The 13708-nt window shown below is 48.7% G+C and overlaps 5 protein-coding genes across 5 annotated transcripts; all 5 read left to right on the top strand.

Moving 5' to 3' along the window:
* The first annotated feature begins 145 nt into the window (after window positions 1–145).
* LOC123717725 (histone H4) lies at window positions 146–668 on the top strand. Its single transcript, XM_045673867.1, has one exon. It carries the CDS (start codon window positions 225–227, stop codon window positions 534–536), a length of 312 nt encoding a protein of 103 aa, XP_045529823.1. The 5' UTR covers window positions 146–224; the 3' UTR covers window positions 537–668.
* A 978-nt stretch (window positions 669–1646) lies between these two features.
* LOC123717700 (late histone H1-like) lies at window positions 1647–2941 on the top strand. Its single transcript, XM_045673841.1, has one exon. The coding sequence runs from the start codon at window positions 1733–1735 to the stop codon at window positions 2558–2560; it is 828 nt and encodes a 275-aa protein (XP_045529797.1). The 5' UTR covers window positions 1647–1732; the 3' UTR covers window positions 2561–2941.
* A 1799-nt stretch (window positions 2942–4740) lies between these two features.
* On the top strand, window positions 4741–5255 carry LOC123717723 (histone H2A). The gene has a single exon (XM_045673865.1). The coding sequence runs from the start codon at window positions 4814–4816 to the stop codon at window positions 5186–5188; it is 375 nt and encodes a 124-aa protein (XP_045529821.1). The 5' UTR covers window positions 4741–4813; the 3' UTR covers window positions 5189–5255.
* Window positions 5256–6005: 750 nt separating this feature from the next.
* On the top strand, window positions 6006–6656 carry LOC123717714 (histone H2B). Its single transcript, XM_045673856.1, has one exon. It carries the CDS (start codon window positions 6074–6076, stop codon window positions 6446–6448), a length of 375 nt encoding a protein of 124 aa, XP_045529812.1. The 5' UTR covers window positions 6006–6073; the 3' UTR covers window positions 6449–6656.
* A 5947-nt stretch (window positions 6657–12603) lies between these two features.
* LOC123717731 (histone H3) lies at window positions 12604–13300 on the top strand. Its single transcript, XM_045673872.1, has one exon. The coding sequence runs from the start codon at window positions 12656–12658 to the stop codon at window positions 13064–13066; it is 411 nt and encodes a 136-aa protein (XP_045529828.1). The 5' UTR covers window positions 12604–12655; the 3' UTR covers window positions 13067–13300.
* The last annotated feature ends 408 nt before the right edge of the window (window positions 13301–13708 follow it).

The raw sequence follows: 13708 nt of genomic DNA, 5'->3' as shown, positions 1-13708 counted from the left end.
GACGAATATCTCTACAAACCGACCGACCGATACCCCCCCCCCCCCCACCCCTCGGACAACTGCCGCCTTATATATATTCGAGGTTCGGGCATTTCTCTATATAAACCGCGAGTTAATCGGCGCGAAGCGCATTCGAACAGTGAACGTAGTACGTGAGGCACGTACGCAGTGTTGGTTGATTCTTAAATTCACTCAGTTTTCAATTCGAAACTCGCTGGTTCACAATGACCGGTCGCGGTAAGGGAGGAAAGGGATTGGGAAAAGGTGGCGCGAAGCGGCACAGGAAGGTGCTCCGTGATAACATCCAGGGTATCACCAAGCCGGCGATTCGACGTCTGGCGCGCAGGGGTGGCGTGAAACGTATCTCCGGTCTCATATACGAGGAGACCCGCGGTGTTCTCAAGGTTTTCCTCGAGAACGTCATCCGCGACGCGGTAACCTACACGGAGCACGCCAAGAGGAAGACCGTCACCGCAATGGACGTCGTGTACGCTCTGAAGCGCCAGGGCCGCACCCTCTACGGTTTCGGAGGTTAAGTTGGGTTCGGTCGTATATCCACTGATATATACCTACCTACCTACCTACCTAACTTTATGTATTTTTCAACAACAATAAAAAGGCCCTTTTCAGGGCCGCATATGTTTCGATAATAAAAATAAAACGTTATCACAACGACTAAACGTCACCTAAAATTAATTAATATACCAATATATATTGGTATGTACATGTTTATATTTAATAGATGGAAAATTAATATCGAATGCAAAACCGCTACATTTCCCTATAGATATCTAAAGCTAACTATCTACATACCTACATACACGTTACGTGTAGCGTGATAATAATATAAAGTCTTCGTATGTACTTAGTATGTAAAGTAGGTACACGGTACGGTACGGCTTTAACAATCACGTCGTAATATAGCGTAATTGAGATTTTGATAATAATATACATATGATATATTATGAAAATTAACAATATAGATATACGTCTAACCTAAACGGCCGCAGGTCGCGACCGAATCGCTCCTGGGCTAATGAAATTTTCTTATTTACATCTTTTGTTATATTATCATCAACCTTTTACCAATATATATTTTATTAATAAACTTATATTGTGTGTTACGGAGCGAAGAGAACGCGCGCCTCTACGGCCTCGTCTCGGAGAGTGGTGCTGTTCTACAACATGCCGCATTCGATGCGATAAAATCAATCGTAATCTTAATATATTGTCTAAACGAACGGATCCCGTTGAACCTTGGAATCTTGACGTTCAACGGGAGACATCGCACGTGCGAATACCGTTTGATTTAATTGTTTAATTGTCAATTTAAAGTTAACGGTACGCGCGCGAGTCGACAATAACAAACTTTAAAAGTCGATACCTAACGCACGCCAACGCCTGCAGGGCGACTCGAAGTCGTGACCGGTCGCGGATATCATAAAGTCTAATTAGAATAGAGATTTTGTGCAATTTCTCGATTATATATTGGAAAAAATCCGATCAAACTGAGACGTGTTAGTGAAAAGTTTCCACGCCGAATACGAGAAAACGCATATAGTTGACGAAGCTCTCGTCGCGGTATACTGATTCGTCTGGCAGGCGCTCACTAGCGCCGCGCACTCTTAGCATTGTTGTACATTGACTACAATTTTACAATATATTAAAAACTCGTTAATTTACGTGTTAACGTTGTTAAGTGTCTAATTAATTGTTAATAAAAATAAAAAAAATGGCCGACACAGCAGTAGCATCGGAGACACCCGCGCCGGCGACGCCCGCCAAGAAGGCACCAAAAGCGGCAGCGGCGGCGGCCGCCGCGAAGAAACCCAAGGCGAGACCAACGCACCCCAAGACTTCCGACATGGTCAACAGCGCGATCAAAGAGCTCAAGGAGAGGAGCGGATCGTCCCTGCAGGCGATCAAGAAATACATCGCCTCGAATTATAGCCTAGACGCCGAGAGGTTGGCGCCGTTCATAAGAAAGTATCTCAAGCGCGCGGTCGCCTCCGGCACCCTGATTCAGACGAAGGGCAAGGGCGCATCGGGCTCGTTCAAGATAGACAGCAAGTCGGGAACCGGCGGCGGCGCGGCGAAGAAGGCGACGGCCGCCTCCGCTTCCTCCGGCGGCAGGGGCTCCGCCGCGGCGGCGTCCTCCGCGGCCAAATCGGTGAAGAAGCCGACCGCACAAGCCGCCAAGAAGACCGCCGCGAGTGCGGGCGCCAGGAGCAAGAAGGCCGCCGCCGCGGCCGCCGAGACCGCGTCCCCCGCCAAGGCGGGCGGAAGGGGTGGCACCGCCAAAGACAAGAAGGCAGCCGCTGCGGCCAAGAGGAAGCCGGCCGCGTCGGCCGCTCCGAAGAAAGGTCGCGGCTCCGCGGCCGCCTCCGCCGCAGCGTCCGGCAAGGGCGCGTCGACCACCGCCGCCGCTTCCAAGGCGAAGAGGAGCGCGAAACCACCGACCAAAAAACCTAAAGCACCCAAACCGAAGAAGGCAGCAGCCGCCGCGCCCAAATCGAAGGCCGCCACCGCTAAAAAGGCATCGGCCGCTTCCAAGAAGTGAACGCGACAATCCACGTTCAATACGCACGAGCCGCCGCACTGTGTTCGCGTGCGCTGATCACCGGTAAGAAGAAGAAGGAGGAGGAGGAGGAGGAGGGTCGGCCACCGGACGGAAGAGCGACGAACGCATCACAAGTTGGTCGGTTGTGTCGATGTTGTATGTATACACACACACACAACAACACGCACAAACACGCCACACAAAAAGCCCTTTTCAGGGCTAACATATGTTTCGCGAAACCGAAGTTGAGAGTTTCAATCGATAAATAAACGTGAAAAGGTAGTAATAATAAAATTACTTATATATAATTAAATAAATAAATAAATAATAAGAGATTACCTATTTTGTCGAAACATATACATATTCTAAATCAACGTGTATGCCTAAAAAATATGATTATATATTAAAAATATCAAAAACAGTACAGAACAGTAATAAACAAAATAAAAACTTAAACCACACATCAATAGATATTTGTAATTAAGTTGTAAGAGCGAGACAGCAACGCTAGGGGTATATACGCAAAGATGTATGTATATTATAAAAGTTAAATATTTTATATAAATAAACTTGAAATAAGCTTGCTATAAGCACACGTTTGTACACGTGCAATAGTAGGCACGGCGGCACGCCAGGCAAGCGTAGACGATTGCAAAGCTTTCCAAGGAAACGTTTTTGAACTATTTGTATATATATATATTGTATATATATATATATAGTATTTACGTGCATTTTGTTAGTATCATGTGTTGGTATAATGCCTGTATGTATGCAATGCACGTTGTTAAAGATATAAAAAAAAAAAGTAGTGATATACATATTATTAACTTACCTATTTGCTAGCAACTCGACAGCCGTCGCGACACTTAATTAATGCGATCCTAGAAAACAACACTTCACAGTTCAGTCTTAGAGATATATAGATAGATAGACATTCTCTCTGATCATCTTGATCGTACATCACATCACATCACATCACATCACATCACGTCACGTCACATCTCATCTCAATCAGTTCGTTGAACGCGCGCACTTCACACGAGAGATACAAAAAATAGACAAATAGATAAATCGATAAATAAATAAATAAATATATATATTCATATCACACCTGTATAGCACCGCCGTTCTTCGCCACAATCACCGTACCGTACGACACCACCACCACCGTCGCGATCACTTCTTCTTCGTCGTCGTCGTCGTCGTCGTCTACCAATCGCTATAACAATAATTAATACGTGTTAATCGCACGGGCCCGTCTGGAGCGTCGCCTCCGCCTCCGCCGCCCGACTGCCCGACAAAACAATATTCTAAAATAATTACACCTTTGCCAGATGTGTTGGTGCAATAAAAGTTGCAAACAATAGGGAGACCTATTGCACTACCCCCCGCCCCCGCCCCCCGCATATTTCATATTTCTACTGTACATCATTGCCATCATTTTAAAATATCTTTAAAAAATAATGTGCTAAAAATATGAGATTTATATTTTATACACCTACGTATATATTACATACCGGGCTGTCTGTCTGTCTGTCTGTGAAACCCTAACTTGAAATATAAAAATCGACAATAGGTTCATTAGAAGTTATCATCTATCTTCTACCCATTAATAGTGTCTACTTCACATTATTATTTATTATTATTATTATTATTTTTTTTTTTTTTATATATAAATAAGTCGCGGAGGGACGGTTAAACGTAACAGTATAAGAATATAAGAATACAACGTATAAGATTATATATGTTATTTTATTTGGAATTGATAATTCAAATAAACAATTTGTGTTGTGTTGTGTTGCTTAATTTCATTAAACTTAAAAAAAATAGAGAAACGTCATTAAAACTCAATTCAATCTCAAGATTCGACTACTTTTTCCAACCGCGATGGATGGATGCTACCGCCATCTAGTATACAATAAAGAAACATACTACTTTTTTTCTTTACATAATATTATGTATACGTAGATACGGTACTGGACGTCAGTCAGCCCTCCCCATCTCGCTCGCTCTCTATCTCTCTGAATATCGCTCGCTCGCTCGGCCGGCATCCAATCGCGTTTAGTAGCGTAGAGAAGTAGACCTCGTCGTTTGTCATACCCGGCCGGTTGGTTAAATACCGTTGGAATTTATATTTAACAAATTCGTCGCTATGGAAAAAAAAACCTCACTCACCAGTCTTACCGTTTCGCTGTCGAGTAGTTGTGTAGAGTAGTGTCGTGTTGTGTACGTACAAACAAACAATCATACAAAATGTCCGGACGTGGCAAGGGCGGCAAGGTCAAGGGGAAGGCAAAGTCGCGTTCCAACCGCGCAGGTCTCCAGTTCCCGGTCGGTCGTATCCACAGGCTGCTCAGGAAGGGCAACTACGCCGAGAGGGTGGGTGCCGGTGCGCCGGTCTACCTTGCGGCCGTTATGGAGTACCTGGCGGCCGAAGTGCTCGAGTTGGCCGGTAACGCGGCCCGTGACAACAAAAAGACCAGGATCATACCGCGTCACCTGCAGTTGGCCATACGCAACGACGAGGAGCTCAACAAGCTACTCTCCGGCGTGACCATCGCACAGGGCGGTGTACTGCCTAACATTCAGGCGGTCCTTCTCCCCAAGAAGACCGAGAAGAAGACATAAATTACATTACAATACAATCGTATCGTTGTCATTGCAACGACCTAAAAGGCCCTTTTCAGGGCCGCAATATGATTCATTAAAACGCAATGATGGTGGTGGTGGTGGTGTGGCAACCGTACCACCACCATTTTTTGTTAGATAAATGTTTCAACGACATAATACGTACTTTGATCTCACCGAGATTATACCTACCTACATATTATTATCTATTATAAGTATACTACTACTGCTACTACTACTACTACTACTACTACTACTACTACTACTGTGATATATAAAAACGGTCATCAGACAAAATGTAATATTAGTAGATGATTATTTGTTTCTATCAAATTAGTATTAAATTACCTATACTACAATATAATATAGACAATAACCAATAGATAAATCTCGCAATTTTTTTTTCATTTCTTTTTCATACTTAATAATAATAACACGCTCGAAATTACTCGCTTACGCAATCATCCAATCAGTAATACTTAATAGACAATACATGCATACTATGTTATGTACATTTTTTTTTTTGTTGTTGTTGTTGTAAATTTTACTTTAAATAACCATAAATAAATCGTGTCAGAGGGAGAGGGAGACGGAGATAGAGACAGATACACATATAATACAACGCCCCGCCCCCTTCGACGGCGCCGTTCACCCCCCCCCCCCCCCCCCCTCTCGTGTCCCAACACGCGGCGTTCTAACGGTAACGACGCGATCGATTGGCCGCCGCGAAACGTATACCATGTAACTCCGGACCGGTTGCAAGAACACTTTCAAAGTGAAGTATACTGAAGTGACGAAAAATTTTTTAAAAAAGCTATTCTCGTGTGGTGTGTGCAGTAGTCGATACATTCTCTCAACTCTCGCATCTCGCATCTCGCGTTCACTATGCCACCAAAGACCAGCGGCAAGGCGGCCAAGAAGTCCGGCAAGGCACAGAAGAACATATCCAAATCGGACAAAAAGAAAAAGAAGCACAAGAGGAAGGAGAGCTACGCCATTTACATCTACAAGGTGCTCAAGCAGGTGCATCCCGACACCGGTATCTCTTCGAAGGCGATGTCAATCATGAACTCGTTCGTGAACGACATCTTCGAGAGGATCGCGGCTGAGGCGTCTCGTCTCGCTCACTACAACAAGCGTTCGACGATCACGTCCCGCGAGGTGCAGACCTCCGTGAGGCTCCTGCTGCCCGGCGAGCTCGCCAAGCACGCCGTCAGCGAGGGCACCAAGGCCGTCACCAAGTACACCAGCTCCAAGTGAGCGTCGCGGCGGGGTGGGACAACGGCGGTGACGTACGCAACGTAGGAGACGAACACGTCATCCAGACGCCGCGTCGTCTCAGCGCCGGCGATTTCTCTTATTATATTATATCATAATGAGAGCGATTGACAATAATAATAATCATCATCATCATAGTACCATCAAGTACCAACCAACCAACCAAACAAACGGCCCTTTTCAGGGCCACAATATATATCCGAAGAGTCCGTAGAGACCACATAGTATCAACGACAAGCGTAAAAAACTATAAATAAATAAATAAATAAATACTCTCTAAATACACCACATATCTAGTAAACATTTGACATAAAATCTACCATGAAAATGTATTATTAAATAACATGTCGGCTTTAGTAGTTAACCTACACCTATAAAGAAAAATCAAAACAAAACACATACATTGTATGTATATAAGTATAATTATATATTATGCATGCATAAATGTTATCCGCTGACCGACCGACCAGTGATAATATATATTTATTATTATGTTATAAACAATTTCATTCACATAGGTACGCTTCTTTTTTTGTCACGCACGGCAAACCCGTCCTTACCCCCGAGCTCTTTTCGATTTTATATATAAAGGCGCTCTCCGCGCGTGAACGCGGTGGTTCACTTCGCTTCCGACCGCCGACCCGTGCGGACGTCTGCTCCAGTGCTCTCTCCGTGTGAGTCATCAGTGCTGTAGTGCCATCTCGCTCGCTCCGAGTGAGTCATCGCCGCTTGCCGCTGTACAGTGCGCACGCGCTGTCCGACCGCTGCCTTGCTGCTTGCTGCCTGCTGCCCTCTCATTGGTCAGCCCGATCGCTGCCTTGCTGCCTGCCGCCCTCTCATTGGTCGCTTCGCGTCTTCGGTGTTTGGACATCGGGTTGAAGGCTGCATTTTATGAACGCGGGTTTACCTGCGGCCCTCAGATAGCCACCTAACGGTGCCAAACGGTTATCTGTGGGTTAACGCCTTGTGCGGGAGTGTTTTTGTCCGGGGTGCATACACCGTGCCTTTTTCAAGGCGCGTAACAGCCCCTCCGCTTCCTCCAAGTCCTGTGCACGGCCGGGCCTCCTAGTAGGCACGTATTGGGGAGTAGGTACGCCAACTACTCTCTAGCAACCGGCTAAACACAGGTCCACTGTTGGACGGGTCCTGTCACATCCGTAGGGGCTCTTATACCCAATCTCCTACGGGCTGGTTAGGTCGGTGACAAACCTCACCTCCGCTATCACCAGCGGAGACACACCACATATTAGGGCAAACCATTAGCTTAGGTACTCACCACACTTAGGCAACTAGGTACACACCCGCCGTCAAACTGTTGGCTTCCCGCCAACAGAATGGCGTCCGGGGATCCACCCCCTGACTTAAGAAAAATACTGCTCTTTCTCCAAGAGCGCTTCCCCGACGCTTTGCGGGCTTTTAACGAGTCCGAAACCGCGGATTCGCCGCGTTCACCATCGCCGTCGCCGCGTAAGGCGAAGAAAAATGCCTCCGCGAAGGCATCGAAATTCGTTACACTCCCTCGCTCGCGCTCGCGCTCACCACTCCCTGAAGTGGGAAGTGCCAGCGATGAGGAGACGGATTTAAATTCACGCCCGTCATCGGTCATGTCGACCCAATCCACTCCGGCGTTAGCGGCCGACGAAGCCGCACAAAATTCATCTTCCGAGAGCGACGGCTTTCAAACCGTCGGCCGGAAGAAGAAGCGTTCGGCCAACGGCGGTCCCCCCGCCAAAAGGCCCACTCAAGCCGCCAACCCTCCGAAGAGGGATCTTAGTTCCCTCTTATCGGGAAAACCTGCGCCCCCCGCCCCCGCGGACCGCATTAAAACCCCCCCGCCCGTATACGTTAGGGACAAGGGCGCCTGGCCGACCCTATCAAAAATTCTCGACACAAAGTCGATAAATTACAAGGCCCGAACGCTAAGGGATAACCTTTGCGTTCAGGTCTTTTCATCTGATCACCACCGCTTTCTAACTTCATACCTTCGCTCTGAAGGTATCGGTGGCCACACCTTCCCCCTACCCGAGGAGCGCGTCCTAAGGGTAGTCATTAAGGGCATCCCAAAGGAGATAGACTCCGGGATAGTCCAATCGGACCTCACTGAGCAGGGATACCCCGTAAGGGATGTATTCCGCATGCTCAAGAGAACAACGAAAGAAGAGTACGACATGGTACTCGTTGTCCTCGATCCCACCCCGAGTGGGAAAAAGATATTTAGCCTGAGAGAGTGTTGCAAGCTCTCGGGGCTGAGGGTTGAAACCCCCCTCAAACACTCCTTCACACGACAGTGTCACCGCTGTCAACTCTACGGGCATGCGGCCCGTAACTGTTTCGCTAGGGCACGGTGCGTAAAGTGCCTAGGCGACCACGGCACGGCGGACTGCAAAAGAACGCTTCCGTGCGCTGAGCCGCCGGCGTGCGTGCTTTGCGGGCAACAGGGCCACCCAGCGAATTATCGCGGGTGCCCTCGTGCCCCCAAGGCGCATAGGCCGGCGTCTGGGCGCACGGCGGGGCGCGATGCGGTCCGTCGTGGCGCGGGAGCAAAGCCCACGTACGTGCCGGCCCCACCTCCTAGGAATAGTGCCTGGACCAAGCCCCCCGTTACGGAGGGCCCTCCCCAGCTCACGTCAGAGGCCTTCCCGCCTCTGCCAACAAAATCGGCAGCCGTAAAGCCTTCCCAGGCGCCGGCGCCGACCCCCGTCATAACGGAGAGGCCCACACGCAAGGTGAGCCCTCCGGCTAAAGCCCTCAGCCACACGGCTGAGGCCGCCGCGGAATCAGAAAAGGTCCGCGACGCCTTAAATCTCGCGTTTAGTATCGTAGACGCGCTAGACATCGACGCTCTTGTCGCCTTCTCCGAGGCTTTCAAATCCGCCAACAACGCGGAAGACAAGAAGCAACTCGTAATCGAGCACGTCCAGCTCCTTAAGTCCGTGCGACAATTTGCAGACTCCACCACACCGCAATAGCTACGACCACGTCTAGGATCAAGGCCCGATCACTGTCCGTGGTGACTTTCAATGCAAACGGTTTCAAGCCGCAGGCAGATTTGGTTCGAGATTTCCTCGTTCGCCACCAAATAGATATTTTCCTAGTACAGGAATCTTTCCTCAAGCCCAGCGTTCGCGCTCCCAGATTCGCAAATTACAACGTAGTGCGAAACGACCGACCTACGGCGAAAGGCGGTACGCTCATTTATTATAGACGAGCGCTTCACTGCTCGCCGTTAGACCCGCCCTCCCTTACCAACATAGAGTGCTCTGTGTTGCGCGTAGCCATGACCGGCCATCAGCCGATTATTATCGCGTCGGTGTACCTCCCTCCCGCCAAGGTCATACTAGAGAGCGATCTCAGAACCCTGTTTGCGATGGGCCCCTCGGTCTTATTAGTCGGGGATCTCAATAGCAAACACGGGGACTGGAATAGTTCAAAACAAAACCCTAATGGGTTAGCCCTCAATAGGCTTATAGACGTGCTCAATTTCAACGTCATTGCCCCCATACAACCGACTCGCCGTGGCATAACAGGCAACGGCCTTCTCTCAACGGACGTCATAGACGTAGCGGTTTTACGTAACGTGGCACTACAGCCGCGAAGCGTAGAGACGTTACACGAGTTAGACTCGGACCACTTCCCGGTTCACTTTGAATTCGGCCCTCCTAACACTCGAGAGAAGAGGTTCAAGTCCATTGTCGACTGGCAGAAGTTAGACGAGGCCCTCAAGCCCGCCGACACCTCTGCCCTCCCAAATGTCCCCGACAATTTAGTCTCGTCCGCTCACGCGTTAGACGCGATCTCCTCGGTCACTAATCACATTCAGACCAAGGTCGCCGAGTCGTCCCGGAAGGTCCCAGATGAGTTCGCTCAACGCTGGGAGCTTCCCCCGGACGCGAGGCGTCTGTTGACCGAGAAGAACGCGGCGACTCGCGCCTTCGCCAGAGCACCGACCGACGAAAACCGCAGAGCACTCCGCGCCTCGCAGCGCCGAGTCAAAGAGCGCATGCGGGAAATTAGAAACGAACGCTGGGACCGTCTTACCAGCGAATTGTCACCTTCGCACACGGCCTATTGGTCTCTCGCGCGTTCCCTTAAAACCGACACGGTGGCGTCCTTGCCCCCTCTCAAGCGTTCAAATCTGCCTGACGCATTCGACGACGACGAAAAAGCCGAGTGCTTAGCCGTCAACCTAGTGGAGCAGTGCACCCCGTATCTCGATCATAGCGACCCGGCGCACGTCGAACACGTGAACCGCGAGGTCGAACGCATCGTAGCACTGCCCCTCCCTCCCGAGCCGCTCCCTCCTACGTCGATCGCCGAGGTCAAAACTCTAATAAAGAGTTCACTGCCTCGTAAATCTCCAGGTCTCGACGCCATCTCGAACAAGGTCCTCCGGTGCCTCCCGCCCCATCTGATATGCCTACTAGTGTCCATTTTCAATTGCCTCCTTGAAAACTGCACCTTCCCGGCGCAGTGGAAAGAGGCCATTGTCATTGGTATTCACAAACCAGGCAAACCCCGTAACAACCCCACCAGTTACCGCCCTATCAGCCTTCTCAATACGCTTAGCAAGCTTTACGAGAAGGTACTTAAAAAGCGCCTCCTAGACTTTGCCCTAGATAAGGGGCTCATTCCCGATGAGCAGTTTGGCTTCAGGCCGGCCCACTCGTGCGTTCATCAAGTCCATCGAATCACGGAGCACATCCTCTCCGGGATGAATAGCTCCCTGAAACCGAGAGCCACGGGTGCGCTCTTCTTCGACATAGCGAAAGCTTTCGACAAGGTCTGGCACAACGGCTTGGTTTACAAGCTCTACCACCTTAATGTGCCACTAAGACTCGTGCGTATCGTACACGACTTCTTGTCCGACCGCTCAATGCGCTATCGCGTAGAAGGAACGCTATCGTCTCCTCGCCCCATCATGGCCGGAGTCCCTCAGGGCTCGGTCCTCTCGCCCCTTCTGTTCACGCTGTATACCGGCGACATCCCTAGGGCTCCCAATGTGGAGCTAGCCCTCTATGCCGATGACACCGCTCTCTATACCACCCATAAAGATAGAGGTGTCATTGTGGACAGACTCCAGACCGCTACCACGTCGTTAGGCGAATGGTTTCGGAAATGGGGCTTCCAAATAAATCCCGAGAAAAGCGTAGCAGTTCTCTTTGCCAGGGGCAACCCCGGTGCTATCGCTAGGGATAAATTTCACCTCAAGACAGAGGTAACCCTATACGGGCAAGCCATTCCATGGCAAAAGTCCGTTAAATATCTAGGAGTCACGCTCGATAGCGGCATGTCTTTCCGAAAGCACATAGCCGCCGTTCGCAAGAAGGCACATTTTGTCCTCTCTCGCCTTCATTTCCTCCTAAATAAAAGGAGTCAAATGTCTCTAAGACACAAGGTCACCCTGTACAAGGCCTGCATCCGACCGTGCATGACATACGCTAGCGTAGTCTTTGCGCATTGTGCCCCCTCCTATATACACCGACTACAGGTGCTTCAGTCGCGATTCATGAGAATCGCGACCGGTGCGCCCTTCTATGTGAGAAACGTCGATCTCCACCATGACCTGGAGCTCCCTACCATAGCCCAATGGATGAAGTTGGCGTCCACACGCCACTTTGACAAGGCTAAACACCATCCCAATCCGCTGGTGCGTAATAGCATCAACTATTACCCCTTCCCGACAAAAAAGGCTCGCAGGAGGCCTCGACACATACTAACGGATCCGGACGATCCAATTACTGTAGCAAACAATAAATTAAATGCCGCCCGCGCGGCCAATAATAAAAATAGCCAATCTCAGATTAGGGTAAAAAACCGCCTTCACCGGGGAAGGCGAGGACCTTTACTTCGCACTTCGCTCACTACAGTGAGCTTCCGTCCTGCCCTTCAGGCGATTGACCGCCCCGCGACGGCCCAAGCCGAGGTTCGAGTCTCACAGGAGACGCCCTTGCGCTAGCCGCGGGATAAAACGCCATTCTGGCCGAGCTACGCTCGCCAAAACAGCCCGAGCTGAGCTGTAAAGGCCCTTAAGGCCAACAGCGAGATTCCATTCAAAAAAAAAAAAAAAAAAAAAAAAAAGGGAACGCGGTTTATATCATCACCACAGTTGATACGCGACGGACGTGTCGATCGTGATCGTATAATTTTAGAGTTGAGTTAGTTAGTGAGCGAGTTCGAGCAGTCGTCGTAATGGCACGTACAAAGCAGACAGCCCGTAAGTCCACCGGCGGTAAGGCGCCGCGAAAGCAGCTCGCCACCAAGGCGGCCCGCAAGAGCGCTCCCGCCACCGGCGGCGTGAAGAAGCCTCACCGTTACAGGCCCGGCACCGTCGCGCTGAGAGAGATCCGTCGCTACCAGAAGAGTACCGAGCTGTTGATCCGCAAGTTGCCGTTCCAACGTCTGGTGAGGGAGATTGCGCAGGACTTCAAGACCGACCTCAGGTTCCAGAGCTCCGCCGTGATGGCGCTTCAGGAGGCGAGCGAGGCGTATCTGGTGGGTCTCTTCGAGGACACCAACCTGTGCGCCATTCACGCCAAGCGAGTGACGATCATGCCCAAGGACATCCAACTGGCGAGACGCATTCGCGGCGAGCGTGCTTAATTTTGCGTAATATGTATACATAACATAACATATTATTATTATTATTATTATTACTACAACAAAAGGCCCTTTTCAGGGCCGCATATGATTCAAATGATGCATCTAATTGTGCACACTCAACAGTAGTGCCACAGTCAGACAGACATCACGTGTCGAACGATTAAAACGTAAAACTTTTAAAATAAAATAAAAAAAAAGTAATGAACTGATAGAAAATTATTAATCAATTGTTTTACGATTTACAAAATTTTGACTAAACAGACCAATCGCACCGTCTGTCCGGTAACAAACAGGTTTTAAAAGAAATAGAATACAAAATAAAAATAAAAATATATATATATATATATATATTATTTTCTATTATGCGTCTATATTTTACACTATTGTTACATTGTTTCTTAGAAAACAATAAGTACCTCACGCCCACAATAATAATAAATATTTTTTATTATTATTTAAGTACATATTTATGGCACCACTTAAGGTTGCGTTGCGTTGACTGAGTTTAATAATTTTGTTAATTGTTTTTATTGATTTTTTTGTTTGCGTATTACGTCTTTACCGTTTGTAGTTTGTAGACATATTTGGAGGGTTCATTTTGATTATTTATGTAGTTATTATATATTATACATACGTAACCGA

Source organism: Pieris brassicae, chromosome 13 (assembly GCF_905147105.1).
Source record: "Pieris brassicae chromosome 13, ilPieBrab1.1, whole genome shotgun sequence".
In the NCBI taxonomy this organism is placed as follows: Eukaryota; Metazoa; Arthropoda; class Insecta; order Lepidoptera; family Pieridae; genus Pieris; species Pieris brassicae.
This window is presented reverse-complemented; position numbering and strand designations above follow the sequence as displayed.

What these genes read in the sequence shown, in the direction of transcription:
- LOC123717725 (XM_045673867.1), top strand. Translation starts at nt 225, where the DNA reads ATGACCGGTCGCGGTAAGGGAGGAAAGGGATTGGGAAAAGGTGGCGCG.
- LOC123717700 (XM_045673841.1), top strand. Translation starts at nt 1,733, where the DNA reads ATGGCCGACACAGCAGTAGCATCGGAGACACCCGCGCCGGCGACGCCC.
- LOC123717723 (XM_045673865.1), top strand. Translation starts at nt 4,814, where the DNA reads ATGTCCGGACGTGGCAAGGGCGGCAAGGTCAAGGGGAAGGCAAAGTCG.
- LOC123717714 (XM_045673856.1), top strand. Translation starts at nt 6,074, where the DNA reads ATGCCACCAAAGACCAGCGGCAAGGCGGCCAAGAAGTCCGGCAAGGCA.
- LOC123717731 (XM_045673872.1), top strand. Translation starts at nt 12,656, where the DNA reads ATGGCACGTACAAAGCAGACAGCCCGTAAGTCCACCGGCGGTAAGGCG.